Source organism: Ostrea edulis, chromosome 5, assembly GCF_947568905.1.
Source record: "Ostrea edulis chromosome 5, xbOstEdul1.1, whole genome shotgun sequence".
Classification (NCBI taxonomy): Eukaryota; Metazoa; Mollusca; class Bivalvia; order Ostreida; family Ostreidae; genus Ostrea; species Ostrea edulis.
Genome location: NC_079168.1, coordinates 59209332 through 59235196, shown reverse-complemented (window position 1 = coordinate 59235196; position 25865 = coordinate 59209332). Strand labels below are relative to the sequence as shown.

At 33.8% G+C, this 25865-nt stretch overlaps 1 protein-coding gene across 3 annotated transcripts; it reads right to left on the bottom strand.

Moving 5' to 3' along the window:
• Positions 1 to 1521: 1521 nt before the first annotated feature.
• LOC125650556 (WD repeat-containing protein 20-like) lies at positions 1522 to 25378 on the bottom strand. 3 transcript variants are annotated; one of them, XM_048878935.2, is made up of 5 exons: positions 25109 to 25378; positions 20469 to 20651; positions 17786 to 19021; positions 16692 to 16737; positions 1522 to 4546 (listed from the first exon to the last, which is right to left on the bottom strand). In XM_048878935.2, the coding sequence occupies exons 1-5, from the start codon at positions 25352 to 25354 to the stop codon at positions 4527 to 4529; spliced, it is 1731 nt and encodes a 576-aa protein (XP_048734892.1). In that variant the 5' UTR covers positions 25355 to 25378; the 3' UTR covers positions 1522 to 4526. The 3 variants fall into 3 exon arrangements, with proteins under 3 accessions (XP_048734892.1, XP_048734895.1, XP_048734894.1); XM_048878937.2 differs by lacking the exon at positions 1522 to 4546 and adding an exon at positions 12592 to 14547 and having other exon boundaries at positions 16674 to 16737; XM_048878938.2 differs by lacking the exon at positions 16692 to 16737.
• Positions 25379 to 25865: the final 487 nt, after the last annotated feature.

Here is a 25865-nt window from a genome sequence, read left to right as displayed (position 1 = left end):
TATGTCTGATATTCAAGATATGAATCAGAGGTTTTGTTACAGTTGTCATTTTAGAAATTTCATTTTTGAAAATTACACACGAGAGCAGAACTGCAGCACTTCAGCCCAGCATACTTTATGACTGTGTTAGCCGACGAGAAGCATTTGCAGTTCATGCCCTCCTATATATACATGTATATCATTTTAAAAAATGAAATTACATTCTATTTTCAACAGATATTTCTGTTAAAATTCCCAACCATTGAACGAGATATACTATATTTATATATATCCACATCACTGCATCACATTGTTAAAGACATCTTCAGCAAATACATTGAAAATGTAGATATTACACGACTTGCATAGCCAGTAATAAAACCGGTGACAAGAGGCTCATAGAGTACATTGCTCACCTGACCTACCATATTTTACCCATGTAAATGCCCTCTCCCGAGTGCACCTTGAACTCGAAGGTCAAGGTGTGAACAAACTTGAATTTATATTAAATGAGGATGCTTGCATTCCCATCTAAAACTTTAAACCCCTGTTGTCCTACAGAATCAAGATCATGTACTCAAATTTCAATCAATCTACATTAGGATTGATGCTTGCATATCAATATGATTACTATATGCTCCACTATAGCTCCAGGAGTCAAACCAATATGTTTGTGTACAATTTTAATCAAACACAAGAAGAATATTTACACTGGTATTGAAATGTCGAAACAAGGACAATTTCATAGAAATTAAAAGATTTGTGCATCACAATATTCGTCCCAAAATGTCACTGGACTCTGATCAAGTACAAAAAATGAAAATCTAGATTTCCCTCAATATCCAAATTGATGCAAATCAAGGTTTGCCTCCATTTCCAATGCTTTCTAAACCTTTAAGCTGTTCATATATCATATAAACACTAGCATAAAACATCAGATAAAGAGGAGTATGATGTAAATGTTTGAGACTGTAGACATCTTATGATCTCGCTGTGCCTGTGTAACGGTATCTATAGGTAGTACGTATTGGGTAGCTCGCCTGACTTATAATGCAGGGTCCCTGGGTTCCATTCCTGGTCCAGCTATTGATTTTCTCCTTTCCTAAATTACATTTGGTGCTGTTGACCATCCCTGCACTTCAGGCGGAAGTCCTTGTCAGGGGCAAAAGAATCTGGGTTGTGTGATGAGGGAAGGAACTGTAGTAAGGGATATATGGACCGTGGGCTTCAGCCTGGGTGGCTGCGATTGGACTGCCGATCAATAATGTAGAGGTCCCAAATTCAATTCCCCGATTCAGTCAACAAATTTTCTCTTTTCCTTTATTACAAAAGTTTGCAATTGTAATAGTTGGAAACAATGTGCACAAACATTCAAAAGGATGTCCAATAAATATGAGCCCGTGATAAAACGTTTCCATATTAAGTCACTATCTATAATTAAGTTTATTACTGTGTCGCTGAGTGAATTTAAGTGTCAACAGAGGCTCAAAATAATAGTATACACATGTATTACAATTTTACAGAAAAACAACAAACTCAAAAAACATTGATATATTTCTTTTTTTTTTTAATTTGTTGAAAAGAATAAGTGACTAAATGTTAACAAATCTGAAAGACCATTCATTACAATTAGAGAAATGACCCACTTCAGAGTAGGGAGTTGTAGGGAAAGTCTTCGCATATAAATGGATACAAAATCTCCATCTAGTCATTAACCATCAACATCTCTTCACTTCTGATAGAAAAATAACTTTGGACATTAAGTCAATAAAGCAAAAATCAAAAGCACATCGAGTGAAATACTAGAAAGTATATAAAATAATTTTGAAAGAGAAAATATACTGCCTTCTAATCTGCAAACTTTTCAGAGATTAACTACCGTAGTCCATGATGTGTCCTGACAACTTTATATGACAGTTTAAATGTGAACTGCATCTTATGAAATCAAATACCCATTTCAAATATCTAACTTGTATATATTTCTCCCTTCCAACTATTGAAGAGCTCCATACTCTGTTCAATCAGGCATGATGGATATCTTAATTAAATTCAACTTGCTTTTATCAATTCATGTATTCTTAAATACTAGTAATAGATATGGACTTAATATCTCATAATTTATCACCTGTGACTTAAATATTAAAAATACTGAACCACACAGAATCACCAACATATTCCAACAAGCACTTCCAACAATATGGCCCTTTTAATATATACAATGGTTATCACAGTCAACATTTCAGAAACAACAAATAAACAAGAACTGACGCTAAAAGATTCATTGAAAAATCAACACCCGCTCTGTATACGTTTATAATGATTAAAAGCTATGATGTGTGCTATTTCTACAACTCGTTGCTTAAAACTTGAGACACCCAGATTTGTCTATAGAACACACACACTCACATAGAGATATCTATATATCTCTTTCATCCTTGAAAAAGTATTGTTCTTCTTTTTAGAAGTATAAATTTCAAATATTAATTTACTTCTCACACTAAAAATTTCCAAACTACATCCAAACTACACTGTATTTATGAGGGAATAATCACTATATGTGAAAGAACATCGTTTTGGTCTCTAAATTGAAGCACTTTTTCTTAAAAGTATATAAAATATTGTATTGCACTACGGAAGAGGGAGAGGATTTCTCTTTATCAGATATAATCTGGAATATAATAAACTGATAAATGTTTTAAAATTGTGTACATATATATATGGATTACATACTATATAATCTGATTACAATACAATTTTTTATACCCACAAAAGACCACCTTTGTAAACTATTTATTCTTCACTACAGTAACTATTTTAAAAATTATTTCCTGTGACAGAAACACTTTCATATGAACACAAAAAAAACAACTTGAGTTGAGTTTTAGATGCTAATAGAGTTCCATGTGTGATGTCAACTTGCAGTTCATACCCTAATGAAATGTTAACTTATAAATTTGACACAATTGAGACACATCCTATACTACCAGATACAATTTTCTTGAAAAGGAAACATACCTTATTTCCACTAAATTCCTTATTTTATCTCTTTATTCTTTTATCAAAATGTCTATATGAAACTTCTACATTTCCTACTTTAGGTAGAGTAAAATCTAAGTAAATCAGCTAACAAGGAGGAAGTTTGCTTTTGTAATAAAATAATGACTGATGTGCAAGGGGTGCTATCTTTGAGCACACATTGTACATGATAATCAATAACAAGATGAAGAACAATAAAAGTTATTTTATAATTTTCTAACCAAATTTCCTAATAATTTGGTGAACTTAGTGCTATTAGGACCAGGATCAAGTACAAGTCACTAAAAAGGTTATTTAAAAGGCAGGCTTTTTGTGATGTCTTTTTTCATTCTTTAAGGTATCAACTGAATCGCATAGAATTTAATTTTTTTCAATTCAATCAATATTAATCACATCTTCTAATAAAAATATTTAGGCACTCCAGAAATATTTAATCTTAATTTATGCAGGATTTTCACACCAATTACGGAGTGCAGACAGTATAAAGCATAGATTTGCTGACATTTTTCTGAAGCCTTGCTGAAAGCGCTAATCTTACAAAAAGTAAAATAAAATGGCATTGAGAAAAGAATTTACAACATTTAAAATGAGTAATTACTAGATCTTGACCTTATTTACTTATTTAACTTTGAATTCATATAACAAAAACAAAACCGAACAACACACTATTATAAAACATTATCAATAATTAAATACTATAGTTTTATAATCAGTCATCAAGCATTTTCAAGGTTTGATGATGAAGGGATCATCAAAGCACAATTTTGCTTTTAATATGAAGGGTAGCAGTCCATAAATTAATATATCTGAAAATGTGTTCTTCACATAAACTATAAAATTTGACAATTAGAAATATCAATGAAACAAAAACATACATGTAGTGATATTCTGTCTCTGTAAATGTACTCCGTAAGAAATAATTTACAGAGAAAATTTAAATGCCAAGTAAATATGGAATAATTTGAACTCATTTGTACCCCCTTTTAACAAAATGCATCTCATTCGTAGTTTAATTCTGACACAAAAGGCTTGACTCTCACTGATATAAATAAGGCATTTTGTTGCAGGATTATTAATTCAGAAAAACATCATGCATCTCCTGTGATAAAATTAAAAGACTCAAGCAAAAAAATTCAAAATCTGCTAAAAATTTCTTTTTGCTCACATAATATACATGCAAGAGTTTTGGTCACTATAGATGTTTTAAAATGCAAAACCTAAAAGTAAACAGACATATAGCACTGGAAATTCTGCAATACGGTTATTTTCTTTAGCTGCAGTTAGAGCTGGATTGAGATAATGCAAGGTCAAGAATGTTGTGAGTATGGTGATGACTGGAAGCATCCAAGATGATGTGGTCAGTTGATTGGGATCTTGATATGTGAGGAAGTAATGACCACCAGGAGGTTAAGACTGGTTCTTTGGACTGGTTTTCTGCCCTCCAATGGCACAGCAAGAGTTGGGTGATGATGCAGTAGAGCAGGGGTCACAGAGGGGTCATCATCAGGTCTTCACTGTACAGGGTACATTTCTGTAAAGACAAACCAAAAATATGTATCAGTAACTTTACAAGTTTACATCAGTGTTATTTTTATCTCCAAGTCACACTGATAACAAAGACTAGACTTTAACCTCAGCAGATTTTTTACAACTATACATTTCATTGCCTTAATATAACTATAAAATGAATCAATGTACTACCGGGTATCTATCTGACATATAAAACCTAGTAATTTCTTTTTATGTTTTACATAAATATCTTTATCCTAATAATTTTATGGATTATCAATTATCCATATAAAGTATCCATTATGCTTAATGGGCTAGTACAGGAACATATGAATACCAATAAGCAAACATTTAAATGCTAGGACATCGTAGCTTACAGATGTACATGTAATGCTTCCTGACCATGATCTCAGTCATGAGATGAAACATTAGAATCAACAGTTGTCAATTTTTCTTGTTCTAAATAATAATATATTTGTTTAAATAACTAAAGATAAGGGTTTTTATAAATTTTTGAGTTTATCTTCACACAAACCTATATGTAGATAAAACAGAGTAATCAAAATCGAGTTTTGCCTTTCCGTCAACTCAAAAAAAATCATGCGACTGCTGCTTTTACTGTTCTATCTTGAATTCATTATCATACATTGATTACCATAAAACTAGAAACAATTTGCAGTAAGAATGGTTGACTTTGAAGAAAATATTTTGTTTATTTTACAATCCTTCTAGAAGTTTTCAATAATACTGATACATCACCAGCTTATCTGTAGATGAAGTACCACATATTTAGACCTATGCTTGGTACTCGAGGCCATAGCAGTGAGGATTCTTTAATATATATGCCAACACCTGCTGCAACACAAAACTTATATTTTATAGGTCATATCCAGAGAACCTTCTACTTGTGCTTCTAAATGCTGAGTTTGACAAAGGAGCGATTGCTACCTATATTTACATTTTACATTCTGCACAGTCATGGTATGAGCAGGGCTTGAACACATGACCTTCTGATCATGAAACAAACACAGTAACCACTGAGCTACAGTGACCTGGCTGATGTTAATAGGAATGCATGAATAAATTGTTGTCATCATTGGAGAGATAATGGTTGCAAGCATTGTAGGAAAACCTGCAGCCTACCCAAATTTCTTAATTTTACTGTAAATATACTACCTGTAATATACTACAGCTATGTACACATATGAAGCAGATGCAGAGAAGTACTAAATTATTAAAAAGTGAACGCTAACAGAATAATAAAGACAATGTTAACAGTGTCCACATATCAGTGCTATAGCTAAATAGTGTATGAGCTATAGCTAAATAGTTTATGTGTTAGAGCTACTGTGAAACTTCTCTAAACCGGCCGGCTTTCGGACCGATAAAAACGGCCGGTTTATAGGGATGGCCGATTTACCGAGAATTTATCATTTAGAGACATTTTATCTCAATATTATTAAAGTAGGTACTGTTCACTTTGTTCTGGTGATCTATGATAAATTATCGGTAGATATCAAATTAGTCCGTTTGAACCTGCAGGTAATTATAAATTCTCACTGAAATCATCTAATTTTAAACTGAATATCTATAACAGGATACTTAAAGAAAACACAGAAGCCTATTATTATTGGAATTCCTCTTACCTATAAACACTCTGTTTACGTTCATCACTTATATCATTAAAAAAAAGTTTTTGACGATTTTAAAAAGTACAGTAGTAAATATGAAATTGTAATTTGAATATTTCTTAGGAATTTTAAGTCTATGGAAACCAAGAAAATTAATTTATTATTTAATAATTATCATTAACAGTCATGGGTTTGTTCTTTATCAACTACCGCTTATATCCATGTGATAGTATGGTGCAACAATATGGCGTTTGATACTCATTCATTCAATATGAACTGTTTTTTACACTATGTACAGAATTTGGAAGGGTTGCTTGGATTGGCCAAGTGTCACTTAATACCCATGATGCACAGGTAAACAATAGAAATTAGGGAGGCCACTGGTGTTTTTCACACCTCCAGTACACCGTGTACAATGCCACATGCGTGTACAATGCCACATGCGGGGACCGTGATCGGTGTAGCGCGGGGATGTGAATTCGAAGCGAAGAAAGTAGGTCAATAAGTATTCAAAGACTGATTGTGTTTAATCAAAATAAATCTAGATAGCCAAAAGTATTGCACAGAAGACAGTGGTTATTGGCAAGCTAGCATTAGCAACTGGGGAGTTTAGAACTCTTTGGAAATACCCAAACACTTCGACAATATACAAGTAGGGTAGGCGCCGGGTATATTTTTCGGTGTATTTAATGAGAAATCTCCACTCCTACTGCATAAACTCCAAAGTTTTTTTGACCAGAAACATTATCTTTGAATGGGACTCAATATTCGACTGAAAAACAACAACACAAAATCATGATATGCCGAGTATTTGACTGAAAACCCTGTGTGGCGTAGGGGGGTGAAAATCTTGTGGCATGTACTTTAAAAAGTGGCCAATGTCCGGTTTACAGGGGTGGCCGGTTTTGTAAGATTTTCTTTGTAAGGATTACTGCCAGGACTTTGAAAATCGGCCGATATTCAGGGAAAACCTGTTTTCTGAGAGGCCGGTTTGGAGAAGTTTCACTGTATATAGTGTATGTGTTATAGCTATATAGTGTATGTGCTATAGCTATATAGTGTATGTGTTATAGCTATATAGTGTATGTGTTATAGCTATATAGTGTATGTGTTATAGCTATATAGTGTATGTGTTAGAGCTATATAGTGTATGTGCTAAAGCTATATAGTGTATGTGCTAGAGCTATATAGTGTATGTGTTATAGCTATATAGTGTATGTGTTAGAGCTATACAGTGTATGTGCTATAGCTATATAGTGTATGTGTTAGAGCTATATAGTGTATGTGCTAGAGCTATATAGTGTATGTGTTAGAGCTATATAGTGTATGTGTTAGAGCTATATAGTGTATGTGCTATAGCTATATAGTGTATGTGCTAGAGCTATATATAGTATTATGTATTAGAGTCTTGATGGGTGCTTTCTCACAATGCATCTATTAATGAGGTAGGCACATTAAACATTACTCTGCCTGTTTTTTCCATCAAATTCAGAATTAATCAATTTGTGAACAGAAGATTAGTTTCCTGAAAATGTGTGTTCCTTATTCTAAGATAAACACACAATTCATTATGATGTCACAAATTACGTCACCACAATTGACTGGAGCCATATTATCTATTTCAAAGTGTCACAGAAAAGCAATCAATATATAATACTCTCAACATTTTGCACATGACAAATTTCTCATCCAATAACCTTGACCTACTATATCTTGAAAATCAATAGGAACTCTGTTCTATCAGCAATGTAGTAATACTGTGAGTTTGGTAAACAGTGGTTATGAAATACATGCATGTCTTAAATTTTGTATGCTAGTTCTGACAACCTATGAGCACACAAACATATGAGAATGCATAAACGGACTTTTTAACCATATTGCCAGTGGAAGTCAGTTCTGAAAAACAAGGGCCCCATGGGTCACATTGCTAATTACTTAAAACAGTTGTGTTTTCTCATGTAAAACTTTATATCAAAACTACATGAGGATGCAAGCATTCCAATCAGACAAATAATATACCTTCATGGTTCCAAGAAAATCATCTTATTCCATGGAGTCATGGTTTGAGCTAACTTGAATCTTCATTATAATAGACGTGTTCATGCAGTGTTTGATGTTGGGTTTTTGTTGTTGAAAAAAACCCAAACACATCCCTGCCAATTTTCAACATTTTTCTAGGGCACATTGTGACAAGTTTGGTTGAAATTGATTCATTAATTCTAGAGAAGAGGAGTTAATGACAAAAATTCTAATTGCTAACCACACACAATGTACATACATGTGTATTTTGGTTAGAAAAGTTCACTGGAGTCTAATGTTTGGGTGAGCTACATAAGGTACTACAGTCAAAATGACCCACTGTGTAAAGCAATTCGCTGTCATATGTGACCGTAACACCAACACACCCCCCCCCCCTCCCCCACGCATTTACCCTGTATTAAATGACCACCAGTCTGATGCGACCAATGACCACGATTTTTAAAACCTTTTTGTGTACCGGTAATTTCACGAAATTTTACTTTTATTTCATGACTGTACACTTTTTGATTACAACGCAATTCCTACTTTCGATTTCGGTCGAGCATGACTATTCTGGGAATTATCGCCCCTAACACTTTTGTTTTAAAATGCATGGGTAATAGTTCAGCAGTGATCTTGTCTAGTCGGCACTCTGAATCAATTATTATAACCAAGTTATCCATTGGTTAACGTGTAATCAACATGCAGGGTCGTGTGGGGTTAATTAACAAAACCCGAGTTGTTATTTATGTAACAAAATCAAGGATGAGGGAATCAAGGACGTTGCTTTCGAAGGTGTGAATTTTGACAGACTTTGAGATGTGTGGGGTAGACCAGACAAGATATCTCCAACCCAGTATAACATTACCTATCTTCAACAGTGTGGAAAATTAGCCTTGGGACTGAAAATTAAATGGAGCATTCGCGATTTTCCTGTAAGAGATACCTAAAGTTTCTAGAATCATGCCCGGAACTAGCAGCTCACAGTCACTTTGATTTGACCCAAGTATGACACATCCGAGTTCAAAACTTAGATTTGTTGAGCACAACGGATATTGTGATTTATTAAATGTCTTAGAATATTAAATAACACATTTCCAGCATTATTGTACAAAAGAAGATGCAACACTTCATCACTTGCTTTCTTAAAACCAGACAGGCATTGCATTTTTTTTAAAAGTTACAAATAGGCTATACATAAATACTCTTTACAACAAAATGTTTTTAAGGTGGCTCACTACACCCTGAAATAGTTTCTCAAATCAGTATGAATTGGTTTAATCATAACAGATTTGATGATATATAATAAGTATATATGCCAAAACGACAGAAAATATGCAAATTTGGATAAAAACATGATTTTAAAAAAATTATTTCAACACATATGTACAAAAGACTATGGCGGATTTGAACTCGTGATCTGCGGTTCACCAGCCCAATGCTTTTAACCACTGAGCTACGATGATAGACAAACAAATCAATCGATACAAATAATTTCACAAAACATTTATCGCAATTCACCTTTGAATTAGAACGCTTTACCCGATGTAGTATTGCGTTGTGTGACGACACAATTGAATGAGACGATTGAACAATTTGAATGACATGTTTGATGTAATACAACAAGAGTTTTCATTGGCCGATTACAGCCCGCCCACTTTCTCGAGCGGATTCAGTGTAGCTGGAGAACTGTACATAGCTCTCTGAAAATATCCACCTCTTATAAAAACCTTCGATTTACGGGTCACAAAAAGCTGCGGACGGTTGAGGCCTGAAATCGGTGTATTCTTGTGTTGCTGTCTCATAAACTCAATATAAAAAAATCTTTAACATATTTTCCTACTATATACTTGCGTCAAAACATACCTTCAAATATTCATTAAAGCCACACACCACCCGAAAACTCGCAGCTTCAAATGATTTCGTTTGTTGACGTAGCCATGTTAGGTAGCTGGTCAATTCGAACTCTTGTTATTGGTATCTTATTCATAAAATCGGTTGTAAGTTATGTATTCGCTCTTCATTTATTATCAACACGAATAATTAATAGAAATTAAAACATTTTTGTACCAGTTTTTGAAAAGGTAAAATAAGCTCTAGATGAACGAAAATGCTACATAAGCCCATTAGATGGAGATCGGCCGGCGCGGCCGCTCGTGACTAATGAAAGCCGCACTGCCGTGAGTTTAGCTATTTGAATAATTATCATTTAATAGGACTGGGGTGGTATATTATTTAAACAATTTAGCTAAAATATTTGTGGGGTATTAGTACACATCTAGACGCTATTGTGCCAATATGGAAATGAACCGGGATTCGAATTGACTGGCTACCTAACATGTCTACGTCTACGAACGAAATCATCAAAAGCTGTGATCGAGTTTTGGGGTCGTATGGGGCTTTAATAAATATTTGAAGGTATGTTCGGACACAAGTATAGTAGGAAAATATGTTAGGATTTTTTTTATATTAAATTTATGAAACAACAACACAAGAATACAACTTTTTCTCTTTCTCCCTTTGAAGTTTTTTTTCCATCTAGCATCTGGCCGTCATGTTTTCTAATGCTGACTACTCCCGTATAAGGGAATTTGCGCGGACTTATACATATGGACCAATGAGAGTTTCTGTTGCATTTCGCAATTGTATTACAAACAGATTCAATTGTGTCGTCACACAACGCAATACTATATCGGCCAAAGCGTTCTAATTCAAAGGTGAATTGCGATAAATCGCCATCTTGTGACATAGTGTCATAATGAGTATAAGCGTTGGTGTAGTGAGCTACCTCATGTTTTAGAAAATTTACATCCATTTCATATATGAGATTTAAATCTCATGTAATGTGAAATGCATTAAATGTAATTTTTGATCAATAATAAATTATAATACAACACATTGTAACTTAGATTTTTAACTACAATGTATTATTAATTTTATTTTACAACTATTAATTAACCATACTTGATATTCTTAATAATGAATCCCAAGTACATGTACAGTTATTTTCTCCATTGTACAAACTATTTCTGTATTATTATTTGTGAAATGCATTTACTGCGGAAAATAAACAACCTGTATTAAGAGAACACCTGTCATATGTGACATTTTTTCCATTCTCTGTTAGACGGTCTCTTAATACAGGTTTGACTGTATATATTCTGCACCAAAGAATCCAGCTATCCACAGTTTCTGTAATGATGTGATACTGAAAGACAAGAATCCAACTATCCACAGTCTCTGTAATGATGAGATATTGAAAGACAAAGAATTCAGCTATCCACTATGATGAGATATTGAAAGACAAGAATCCAGCAATCCACTGTCTCTGTAATGATGAGATATTGAAAGACAAGAATCCAGCTATCCACTATGATGAGATATTGAAAGACAAGAATCCAGCTATCCACTGTCTCTGTAATGATGAGATATTGAAAGATAAAGAATCCAGCTATCCACTGTTTCTGTAATGATGAGATATTGAAAGACTCTTAAGAATCCAGCCAATTACTGTCTCTGTAATGATGAGATATTGAAAGACAAAGAATCCAGCTATCCACAGTCTCTGTAATGATGAGATATTGAAAGACAAAGAATCCAGCTACCCACTGTCTCTGTAATGATGAGATATTGAAAGACAAAGAATCCAGCTACCCACTGTCTCTGTAATGATGAGATATTGAAAGACAAAGAATCCAGCTACCCACTGTCTCTGTAATGATGAGATATTGAAAGACAAGAATCCAGCCAATTACTGTCTCTGTAATGATGAGATATTGAAATACAAAGAATTTAGCTATCCACTGTCTCTGTAATGATGAGATATTGAAAGACAAAGAATCCAGCTATCCACAGTCTCTGTAATGATGAGATATTGAAAGACAAGAATCCAGCAATCCACAGTCTCTGTAATGATGAGATATTGAAAGACAAGAATCCAGCTATCCACTATGATGAAATATTTAAAGACAATAAATTCAGCTATCCAGTCTCTGTAATGATGAGATATTGAAAGACAAGAATCCAGCTATCCACTGTCTCTGTAATAATGAGATATTGAAAGATAAAGAATCCAGCTATCCACTATGATGAGATATTGAAAGACAAGAATCCAGCTATCCACTATGATGATATATTGAAAGACAAAGAATCCAGTCTTTACTGTCTCTGTGATGATGAGATATTGAAATACAAAGAATTCAGCTATCCACTGCCTCTGTAATAATGAGATATTGAAAGATAAAGAATCCAGCTATCCACTATGATGAGATATTGAAAGACAAGAATCCAGCTATCCACTATGATGAGATATTGAAAGACAAAGAATCCAGTCTTTACTGTCTCTGTGATGATGAGATATTGAAAGACAAAGAATCCAGCTATCCACAGTCTCTGTAATGATGAGATATTGAAATACAAAGAATCCAGCTATCCACTGTCTCTGTAATGATGAGATATTGAAAGACAAAGAATCCAGCTATCCACAGTCTCTGTAGTGATGAGATATTGAAATACAAAGAATTCAGCTATCCACTGTCTCTGTAATGATGAGATATTGAAAGACAAAGAATTCAGCTATCCACTATGATGAGATAATGAAAGACAAAGAATCCAGCTATCCACAGTCTCTGTAATGATGAGATATTGAAAGACAAGAATTCAGCTATCCACAGTCTCTGTAATGATGAGATATTGAAAGACAAAGAATCCATCTATCCACTGTCTCTGTAATGATGTGATATTGAAAGACAAAAAATCTTTTTTATGTGGTGTTCATAAAATTTGCATGGGCTCAAATATCAAGAGGACTCTTCTTTTTCCTTGGTTTACTACATCTAATTCAAGTGCTATAGATTTATTAGCTGTTAATGGCAATTCTGAAACTCTGACCAATTGACAAAATCCATAGGATTTTTTCCTACCATCCAACTGTTTCAGTAGCAAATAAAAGAATGAAAGATCAAAATGCAATGATAAACTTTATACATAGGCCACAACATGCCTCTGTAATGGCCTTGATTCTTTATAAAGGCATGGACACAATTTTTAATCAATTGAAATTGACAGTTTTTTGTTATAGAAATAAGGTCTTTTATGAGTAAGTGGATTAAAAATACTTTTACATAAAACTTGACTTCCAAAATTGTGTTGGTCAACTTGCTTGTCATAGCCAGGAAAACACAGAACAACAAGATTTTTAAAAAGAGTGTTAAAGGCATTCCACATGTCGACATACATTAATGATAAATCAATTTAGGGAGCAAGTGCAAATAAAATATACCAGAAATTTTTTGTTGTAAAAGCTATTTTTCACCAAATCCATCAACAAATAGTTTGAGTTACGTAACATGCAAACATATAAACAGGGCTTGTGCCTTGTTTTGAAAATGAAAATGTTAGATGTCTCAAATACATTTTTGCTTCAGTTTCTGAAATAAGGTTTGTTACTATGTTTTACACGAATTAAATATTATCATATTACTAATTAAATATCTTAATAATAATTTTTTGGTACCAAAATTGTGTCCTTGACCTGAACTTTAGGTTTAAAGGGGTTAAACCTAAAGTTCAGGTCAAGGATCATTAGTGCTTTGTTACTGACCTATTATGGATTCATATATGGTCAATGAAATCCACATCTGACAAAATGCCCCCCAACTTTGTCCAAATGTTCTTTATACATGTCAAACTTTATCACAGAAGTCCTATTTTAAGAGGAGCTAAATGGCAAAGATCATTACACTCAGTCCCATTACAACATAGATCTCAGCTATTCTGCCAAAAGTGGTTTAGTTAATCTCATACATGACTTGAAGCTGTTACTTTTCCCTTACTATATGTTCACCCCTCCCCTGCAATTCTAAATTGGAACATTGAAAAATTCATGTCTCTTTAAGAACATGTATGACATTTCTCATTAACATAATTTTCAGCGACATTTCACGTACAATTCACTTGCATTCTATTTCATTTCTACAAAAGTTATATTACCATGCCTGTTTTAAAGTTAGCACATTTTGATAGTTCCTGGTTGTTCCAAATGAAATTTAAAGTCAACTCTTTTTGTATTTACAGTAAGTTGTATAAATGGACATTACTGAAGGAAAGGAGAGAAAAATCTTTGGAACAATCGGGTATCGAACCCAATACCCTTCATTACTAGTTAGGTGATCTAAACACTGAGCAACCCAGGCCAATATACAATGGTAATATTATTATAAAACAAAACAAAAAATACAAAATGAATTTTTATTTTTTTTTTTTTTTTTTTTTAGAGAAAATGTTAGAAATGTTGCACATGTCCTTAAAACAAACGACTTCCATTCACACCAAGTGTCACAGTATTGAAAATCCTGAACATTGTTGCTATGATCTAAATATGAAATAAAAGAATTAGGGGAATGATTTCCTGAGAAATAATTTCCAAAAGAAATCTCACTCATCAGAAAAATACTCTATTGGTTAAAAAACACCACACTGTATGGGTTAGTAGAGAAAGGAAATTGTTAAAGGCAAATATGACATACCAGAATTCTTCACAGAGATTTCAGTTAAATAAAATTGAGATTTTTTTCTGAAGAAATGAAAACTTTGAATCCTTTAACTTTATGTTCAAAATAATAAAATGGGTAAATACTGAATCAAATCTAGTACACATAAGGTCAGTAGCTATCATTTTATAGCAATCTATCCACAAATTTTCAAGATGTTTCAGTTGCATGAGACACATAACTTTTAAATCATCTAATAGTGACCAATTATGAAATATTTCAATATATGTTTCAAAGTGTCTGACATTTGGATGTAATCTTAAAGTAAAAAAAATGTGAAATTAATGTTTTAGAAAACAACCCTCATCAAGTTAATTGTTGGATTTAAACAACATAATAACCCTACAATATTTAACTTTGCACAGTTGTGTGAATCTTTATTCCTGGAAACCAATGAAAGAATATTTTTCAGAATCGACTCGCCCACGATTTCCAACAAGGGGTGGGTGTATACAGAACCGTCCTATAAGCTTTAATTCTGAATCTTTAAAGTATGGTAAAACATGCGAATTATGCTTAACTAGATATCTATGGAAATGCAACGTCACAAACTAGGAACACAACACATCGGTTAGAGGAATTTACCTATAAAAGCTTAAAAAATTGTGTGAACATAAAAGTTCAAGATCAAAGGTCACTATCCATGGTACCCAGCACATCTTCACAAGTTGATCGTTTATCAGTACTTGTATGCCAAGTATCAAAAGCCTACTGCAAAAAACAAATTAGTAACAGGCCGGACACAGTTTATAGCAGGTATCGATACAAATTATTCTCTTGAACTCTTCAAATATCTTGATCACCTCTTGACTTCCTTCGCTCTCATTATATGAAGTATTCCCACAAAAATGTACCGTGTAAATGTAAATGATGTTAACTCGTTCGTTGTTTATTTATTTAAACAAAGCAAATATAGAATTCGTTAATTCATTTCAGATATATTTTCGTCAGAATTCTGTTAGAACAATGGATTTCCATGTAGAATAACACTGTTGTTGTGAGGGTAAGGAACGATATCTCTAGGTAGAGACTGAACAATGTATTACATAATGTATTCATGTGCGTTCACATTGTCTCCAAACCAAATGATAAAGAAAATATTATTGCAATTAGGTAACACTGCTTTTAAATGCAAGAACACAATAACCAATACTTTGTTTAAACCAACCACTTTGATATGCACAATATTTCCTTTATTTTGCCGAAATTTCAATGACAAGAGATTAAGAACTATTTGCATAATTTTGCGTATGTATCAACTAGGGGTGAAACGATGCATCGCAATGTGGCCGAATCGCGATGTAGTGGTCTCGATTCAATGTTCAATTTATTCGGGGTCTGTTTCGGTTCGATATGGTTCTAAAATCATAGCACACATTGCTTTTGATAACAAGGTTTCTGATTAGCCAGTGGAATTGAAAATTGCCCAATCAACATACGAGTAAACTTTGCTGTATCAAAATGGACGCAGTTGAGTTGAAAAATGCACCCCCAATGTATAAATCTTGGGTATGGCGACATTTCGGATTTAGGACAAGTGATAAGTGTGTTGCTTTATGTTAAACGTTTTTACATTATGTAGAATTTATTTGCAGAGAGCAATAAATACAATGAAACGTAAAAAATCTTAGCATTATAAAGAATTCGGTACATGCTATTGTATCGAATCAAAAACCATCGAATCGAGACTAAAGTATCGAAAATCGAATCAAGAAGGTACTGTATCGTTTCACCCCTAATATCAACAAAGGTTTGTGCTCAAAATCCAAAGTGCAGTGCCAGTGATAGCAAAGATCTACTCCCTATCACGAGCCGACCCAAAAAGTACTCTTAAACTAGTACTGTGCCTAAAGAAATTGCATGCTATTGCTTATAATAAATACAGAACACGTAATTTTATGGAATTCCAGTATGCCATAATGTTAGTGCACCCAAGCTGGGAACTTACAGAATTAAACAATAGTACCTCCAGTTGAAGTCTGTGGACTAAGAGCTGTATGCTGTGTCAGGGCCTACAAAAAAGGTCAGGTGATCAAGCAATTTGAAATATGCATTATATGAGTCATGCAGAGTGTCCGACTAGCCACACCCGTGAAATACATTGAAACTACATGTACTAAGAATACCAAAAATGAAGAAAAAAATGCTATGATTCTAAAGCATCTCGATTACACTCTTATAGAATGTACAATTACGGTATCATACAAGATGTAGAAGCTGTTCATGTACTGGTATTTGATCAAATCCAGACATAAAACTCAAATTACAGATGGTAAAGATATTTTAAAGTGTTTTAAATTTCATCCTGTAATCTGTGTGTATACATACAATTTATTCTTTTTATACTTTCTACGAGTACACACATCTCTAAATCTACGTGCATTTACATGTGTTTAAATACAAAATGATTACTCATTTATATTTGGATCGTCTGTTGAATTGCAAGAGGGTGACATAAAATCAGTTCTTGCACACATTCAGTAAGAAATATATATTTCCTGAAAAGGACATGTACTACTATATGTTTATATAACATGCATGATACATTGGATTTCTGCATCATGTACTATGATTAAAGACGTTATCAGAATTAAAGTATTCGCATGACCTTGCAGCCCAATGATAATTTTTCAATTTCATCTTTACCAACTAAAGTCTGGTAACATGGGTAAATTCATCTTCTAGATTTTAAAGGCCGATATAAGTTCCACAAAATTTATAACCAGTATTAATTGTTATGTAAACATATTTGATTTGAATCCAAACCTTCATTGTACTGGGATATTTATGCAGCATTAGAAAGAATTCCTTATCGTTATTATACTCTTACATATATACAATTAATATTTTAATTGCGAATATTCGAGGATAAAATTTGTATTATTTTTTTTAGAAATTGCATCAGCAGTATATCTAATACAGAACTTCATACTAGGCACACTTGCACTTTACATATTTGAAATATACATCAGTATTCTAAACCTTTAAAGAATTCTAACAAGCCATAAGCTTAAGTACCCACACCAGAGCCACACCCACTTCTAACCGCTGCTTACTCACCACTTTGCCGGGACGGGCCCATGTGTTCACAACTCCTTCCTGGCAGGCAGTGACGATGCATTCCTCTCGGAATGCTAATTCCGTTAATCGTTCACTAGTGATTCTCTTGCACACTAATGGTTCTAGTAATGGTACTTCATCTAAGCGAGGACAAGATGATGTTCCTAACACTTTAATTGATTCATCTATGTGTTTCATATGATTTGATTTTAGCACATTGTTTTTCTCACTAGATTTACTAGATAAACTAAAATTTCTTTTGTGTTCCTTCTTTTCAGTAATTTCTTTCCTTTCTCCCAATGAAAGGGTTGCAAAGCGATGTGTTGAATTAGCCATCACAGAATTTCCAACAGGATGGGCATTTCCATCCATAGAAACATCATTGCCTACAAGCAAGTTTGTTTTTTGGACATTGTTACATCGAGGTAATGTTGCAGATACCGAGTTTGGATTGGATATTAGTATACTGGTCCTGGTTCTGGTACTTACTGGTTGTTTTATCACATCTTCTGTTAAATCCCACAAGCACAACATTGTGTCTTGACCCACTGATCCAAACCTGTAAGTTGTAATACATGACCCAGAACTCTGCAGAGAATTCTGGGAAAGGTCAGCTGAATTTCTCTGATGATTAGACTGGTTGCCATTCGCAACAGTCGATTTAACATCTTCCAACTTGGTACCATTATGCAATTCACTGTCGTCACTATTGATGATTGAGGTGTATGGGTCAAAGGCTACAACATTGACCCATGACCTATGCCCTTGTCCTCGACACACAACCCTTTTCTCATAGAAAGACCAAACAGTTACCAAATCATCTTCTCCTCCAATCACAATAAACTTGGAATCAGGTGACCAGCACACACACAATAGACCCCCAAAATAACTTCTCATTGACCCAACAAGCTCCATTGAATCATAGTGAAAGACTCGCAGGAATCCATCCTGACTTACAACTGCCAAATACCTAGCACATGGAGAGAACGCAAATTCATTTATTGCACCTTGTCCAATCACCCATCGGTATAATGGATTGCGTGTACTTTTTGTTTTACATGTGTGTATGGAGTAGCCATCTCCCTGTTTGAATGGTTGATACGTGGGTGGAGTAGGCCCACAGGGGAGCTCCTCATTGTACACATACAGCTGTCCACTAGCATGTGACACTAGAAACTGATTTGGCTGGCCTGGAATCCATTTTATACAGGTAACCTTGGATTTGTCTATCAATCTCTGAAAATTGGGGAAAAAAATATAACAATCAATTTCAAATGATAATAAAAACCATCAGAATACGGATTTCTTAAGAGCAAGCAGAAAAGTATATTTTCTTCAAAGGTCCCTCCTTTTGATATTCTTTACACCAAATTTACAGGTTTCTGTGGTGTTCCAAACTAATGAGTCATAAACTACCTCATTGTACTGTTTAATATGTAATACTATGGTGAGTACAACAGAATTTATTGCAACAGCCATAATTAGATATAACATTTTTTCTTCCTTTCTGAGTACAGACTGGATTCGCTTAATGGGTCAATAATTTTGAAATTTTACCTATCCATAACGAACTACCCACATTTGAAGTTTCTTAAGAAAAAATGTCAAAAAAACAAAATTGGGTAAATTAAACCTGGATATACCGGTAAGGTTGCAAACAGATTTCTTTTAAAAATTGCACATTAAAAAAATGAAGATATAGTGGTTTTAATTTCAATGTTTAAGATTTTTTCATGAAATTTGTAAAAGTGTGACTGACCTGTGATGGCCAGTGAAATATTGTTACCATGTTACAAGAGATGACCAGATTGTTCAAACTGAATTTCAGTTGAATGAGAGTTTACAAGACATTAGATTCTGAACTCCTATAGAGTCTACTGGGTTTTGTATGAGTCACACTGTTAATACTTGGAAGACTCATTAGTTTGGAACATTAATAAATAGCTTAACAATAAGTCACATTCTGCTATTGGACAATGAAGTGCACCATCATAGCACACGATACACCCCGTTAAATGTTTATTGATCATAATCATAAACAGATGAATGTGCAGGGGACAGAAGCAAGTTAACCTTGGTACAACAACTGACATCAATATATCTCTTTCAAAACATGTTTCATTTCATTACAAGTACCATATAAGTGGAATTTTTAGCTAAAACACAAATTCAGCCATTTTTTCATAAAAATGGGTATAAGCTAAAGCTAATTTTAGCAACTTCATAATTCCAAAAAAGATAACTGTTACCTCCGATACAGAATAAATTGTGTAGCAATATTAAATTTTATTATACACCCATCAATGTTTCGTTTTATTAATTAAAAAATCAGAGTGTGATCCGGTTTTCCGGTTCACCACACTGTGGTTTTCTGATTCCGTATCAGTATCCTCTGAAACTGATAACATCATAATGCATCAACGCAACATTTTTTGTGGGAAATATTGACAGTGTCACAAACAAAACTGTGTACACAAAATAAAATTTTACTGTATGTCTGTATTTTTGATAATTTGGATTACATTCAGTATATTATTTATGTGGATTTAATATGTGCAAGAGGGTATATAATAAATTTATCATTACTACTGAACTTAATCCGAAAAGTTGGATCATATCTTGTTGACAGGCACGGATCATCAGATCTTTGGTTCAGGTAAGTTAAAAACAGTGAGAATATTACCTCCTCATTGAAAAGCTTGCCCAGCTCTTTTTTGATAGGGTCAATCAGCTGTATCTGTCCTGCAGTGAATCCAACCAACAGCCGCACAGACTCGCTGCTCACCAACATTTTGTTGAAGTCATGGCATGTTGGGAACGTGCCTTTGTACAGTCTCTTGTCAACTGGTTTTGTAAGATCTGCAGCCTAAATAAAGATAAAGTGAACATCAAATAGCAAATTAGTCATTTTTCACAGCTAAATTTTTACAGTATAATGTTCATAGATGAACAGATAATATTTTCATATGAATAGAAGAATGCAGTTCTTTACAACATAACAATGAGTAAGTGTGGTCATTGTAAGTTACAATAATGAAATTAACAATAATAGCAGTTCTACACAAATCCTAATTCATTGGAAGGCTGAAAGAAATGATAATTGCTATTTACTCTTTGTTGAAGATCAAATAAATACATTTAGAGATGCCAGAGGTATTATTCATGAGTTGGCCATTATCTCGTGTAACTTACAAAAAAGAAACATCACCAATTGATCAAATTAAAAATTTTGAGTTACTTATTCCATTCAGCGAGTATGCCAATTTTAATCGGTACTTTATTTCCATTTATAGCAATCATTAACAAGAGGCCCAGGGGCCACATTGCTCACCTGAGCTGCAGCATCTCCCATTTGAAACTTTAAATCCCAATGATGCTCCTTCTTCCAATTCCATTTACAACCCAGGGTTCATGATGTGTACAAACTTCAATCTACCTTACATGAGGATGCTTGCATATCAATTTGAAAAAAATTTGCCATTTGGTTCTTGAGAAGATTTTTTCAGGAATTTTCCAATGTAAAACTTCCAACGTTTAATGTGGTCCCACCCAGTGTAAGGGTGTGAACAACCTTAAAATCTACACTTTACTGGGAATTCATGCTTTCTTATCAATTTAACTCTGTGGTTCTTGAGAAGCCTTTTATACATATTTCTAAGTACAACTTTAAACCCTCGTGACCACATCCTGGCCTTGAGAATTATAATTTGAACAAACATGAATCGTCATTACATAGAAAAATTTTCCAATAAAACCTTGTCATGGCCCCATCCAGAATCTAGGGGTCATGGTATGAACAACTACATGGGGTTTTCTGTAGAACTTTGTAAAGATAATTCCTGAAAGAAAGATCTCAGAAGAGAGGTGGGTGAATATTCATAGATCATATACCCCTGCTTTCTAGAACTCTTCATGTACGTTCCATATGGTATTGAAGCAAAACCCTTTGCATAGATCATAATTTCTTCTAGTGTAACCCTGCTACAAACTGCCAATCACAAGAACTTCTCATTTCTTACCTTATGAACAGCACAATACCACAATATAACCCATCTATGATGGGCATATAAAATTGCAAAGAATGACCATTGATTTCCAGAATCACATTCCATTTATATAAGATCATTCCATTTCCCATATAAACCAGGGGCTGACAAATTGATTAGAGTTTCAAAAAAATCCACTTGCCCTTAAAATGTTTTCCAATACACTTGTGTCAACATACTTCCAAACATTTATTTAAGCCCCATTTGAACTGAAAACATGCCTTCAATAAAATTTCCCTGTATACACAAACATGTTATAAGTCAATGTTTCAATATTTTCACTTTACATTTATACACAACAACTTCTGTACAAGTATCTATTTGCCCATAAATATTTTTTCAGTTAAATAGTTCAGTTTTTAAAAATTATAATAATAAAGGTCTGATTACAGTACTAAATCTAAGGTACTACAATTAATTTTCAACACACAAGAACTCGTTTTGCGTCTAAAATAATAATAATTTTCTCACAATTTGTGAAAGATAACATGAAGACCAAAAACAATTAGAAACATGGACAAATACACTAAATCAACATGGTTCAAATTGACTTGCAACTTAATCAAAGCCGAGTTTTCAGATTGAATGGGGATTTATTAAATGTTTGAAGGCGTGTCCTGCTGCACATGGAGTGGGAAAATGTGGTGTGGATTCATTGATATTAAAATCTTGAGGTGGCAATGTAAAAGTTCAAAGATATAACACCTGAATCATGCGAAATAGATTCAAAATTTTTATAATGACAAGACCTCTCGCTCTCTACTCTAGTCTATCCCAATTACTTCAAAGACAGCTAAAACTTCACTTGCCCATTTATGGATTTCAACATTTTATAACAATACATACAACACTGAAATTGTTACAAATTACTATAAATTCATATAAATTATGTGACCAAAATGATGCGTGAATGGGTCTCTGGCATTCTTAATCCAAACATACAATGTTATAAGTGTCACATTAAAATCTATTTGCATGTTCATTTTAGTTCAGTTTTGTCAAATCAAACGTAGCTTTATCCTGCTTAGGACCTCTTTTAAATTGTAAATACCCCTTTATTAAATCTCAATCTATTGGAGCATAAAAACCTCCAGTCCGTGCTCTCAGTAGGAACTGAGCTGTCCAGCGAGAAGGATGCATTGATATGAGCACGCTTCAACCAGAATGTTGTCATCAATTATAGAATAACTTTATTGTAGACACTTTGGCATTGTTGTAAATGTTGCCCGTGTTCGGCTTGTTCTGAGGTGAGTTTTATGTAACAATTTTTATAGAGTATTTTCTTTGTTAAAAGGTCCTAAAGCTTCCAAGTATCTTTATTCATACTTTGTGTTTTGTGCTTGTTTCAATACCGGTTTCCTTTTTCAAAAACGTGTTCACTATATAGTCGTGTTTGTAAAGTTACAGCGTGTAGTACTGGCCATGATTGTTTCGTTGTAAGAAACATTGTGTAACTCGTATGCATAGAATTGCTAGAGTTTTTGTGTATCTTGTTATAATATGAAGTAACTTATATGTATAACAGTGTATGATATATATATCCATGGATAATGTAAAGTAAGGTTTCAACCTGAAAACCTGTGTATGTGTACGTTTATATAGTATGACTTTATTGTCGTAGGTGCTACCTTGTAGTGTGTACCAAATACACGTGTACCAAGTAACCACAGTATCGAAACCAAACACTGGGGAGCATCGACATGTGTGATATCCACATATGACAGCAGTCATCAGTGTAGTGGATCCGTGTTTAAGCCAGAAACATTTTGAGGAACTTTATGCTCAACGCCATAAAACCGGGACCAGAAACTTAAATATTTGTATACCAAATAAATATGTAAATTGTTTTCTGTGACTTTATCATTTTCACATTCTAGCACGGTTATCCGTGACAATAAGAGTAGTTTACAATTCAAAAAAGCATATAAATCACCTCTTTAGTCATTTTAGAGGTTGCCCGACTGGCCAAAACATTCTTTTAGAGCATGAAACCTGGCTACTTAAATTTCATCCAGAAAAATGTAAGTACATGTATATTGGTAAACCTAGACCAGAACCAGATACAACATACACAATAAAAACAAATCCGCTACAAAATGTAAAAGAAGAGAAAGACATTGGTGTTATTATTGACTCTGAACTCAACTTTGACAGACATGTCAGTGAAAAAGCCAATAAAGCAAACTCTATGTTTGCAATACTAAGATGGACTTTTCACTTTCTTGATGTAATAACATTTGTACCTTGATACAAGACCTTGGTCTGTACACATTTGGAATTTGCAAGCTCAGTTTGGCATCTGTATAAGATAAAGCTCCTGATAAGATTGAAAATGTAGAAAGAAGGGCCACACAATAAATACCAGGGTTCAAGGACTTGACTTACTCTGAAAGACTAAAAAACTTAAACTTCCAACGCTTAGATTCAGAAGAGCACATGAAGATATGATCGAACTTTCCAAAATTTTCAATGGGAAGTATGATTGAGAGACAACACTGTTCGTAAAACTTTGGAAAGATGTGTCAACTAGAACAGGGGCACAGGAAAACAGCTTGAAGAATATATCCACAAAGAGCAAGAACTGAACTGCGGAAAAACTTGTTTGCCATAAGAGTGGCAAAAACATGGAACAACTTACCCAAGTCGATAGTCAATCTACCAACTGTCAACACCTTCAAGAATAGATTAGACAAACATTGGAAGAATCAAGAACTACTGTACGACGACCACAAATCAAACATCACTGGAAGCGGAATCAGAAATGGAACCTTAAGTAAGTATTACCTTGGTTCTGAGTTCATAAATGTAATATGTGGTCGTCACAAGGAGTTGTGACTTGCAATCAGAGTGGATCAAATGACATACAAAAATCTACTTTTTGATTTGTTAAAAATTAATTTTACCCCAGGCAAATACCAGTAAAAAATTTACTTGCGTTCAGCAAAAAACACTGGTCCTGGGTATCGATATGTCAGCCCCTGCAAACATTATCTAAGCAAAAGTTAAAGACCATGTTTACATATAAGTGTAAACAAACTCCATACACTATAAACATTAAAGAAAAATCACATCAATATAGAATTCATATTACAACACATAATAACTCTTAATATCCAAAAATAAACATTACATATTGTTTGTTTACATTCGCAATTTCATGCATTTGGCAATGCAATTAGTTTGCTAACGCGAAGATTCAATGCGAAAGCATCAATAAAGCAGTGAGCATCGAGATAACATGACTTTTAAAAAAGATTTGTATATATTATCTGTGTACCTTTTTAACTCCTTTATAAACATAAAAGTAAAGTTCTCTTCCAATGTTAAAACATATTCTGTCAGGCGAAGAATCATCACCAACATTAATGAATGAGGCCCTGACGGGAGTGTTTGATTGTCCATTGAATGGCACACGAGTGGGTTTAGTGTATTCGGACCATTGCATTAATTTATAAGTTCCTTCTCGAGTTGTAAACTCTTCTTTTATTTCGTCTTTTCCTCCACCCTCACTCTGCGACGCCATGTTTGTGAGTTTTGAGGTTGACAGGTGCCCGGATACGATCACAATGCGCAGGTTCGGTATATGGCTTCCGTTAAAAACAAAAACACGTGTTGATCTGGTGAAAACTCGGTATGCTGCCTTTCAATTTTAATTGTTCACATGATGAAAGACAAATCAGAACATGCAGAATATCAAGCTTGCTTGTCAATGATTTCTGTGAGGCTCATATTATACTAATAATTACAAGTAAAACATTTATACTGTACATAAGGGGTACAGCACGCACTTAAAGGTGTTACTTCATTTTCATCCATTATTACCATTATTAGCTGTCCTGAATTATGTGACTTGACCCTATACAACCCAGCAGGCACTTCAACGTAGAATGAACGTTGAAACAACGTCACTCTCTAACGTTGAATCAACGTTGAATTTTGGGTTTCATATGAAAGATGAAGCAACGTCAGATATCAACGTTGTTTCAACGTCAGATATCAACGTTGCTTTTTATTGTTGAATAAACGTTGCTTTT

Bases quoted from the DNA above. Each gene is read 5' to 3' on its own strand.
- LOC125650556 (XM_048878935.2), bottom strand. From the start codon at position 25,354: ATGGCGTCGCAGAGTGAGGGTGGAGGAAAAGACGAAATAAAAGAAGAG. The intron at 20,652-25,108 runs GTACACAGATAA...ATCTTTATTTAG, and splicing joins TTTATAAAGGAGTTAAAAAG to GCTGCAGATCTTACAAAACC. The intron at 4,547-16,691 runs GTACTATTGTTT...TTGTCTTTACAG, and splicing joins TCCACAGACTTCAACTGGAG to AAATGTACCCTGTACAGTGA.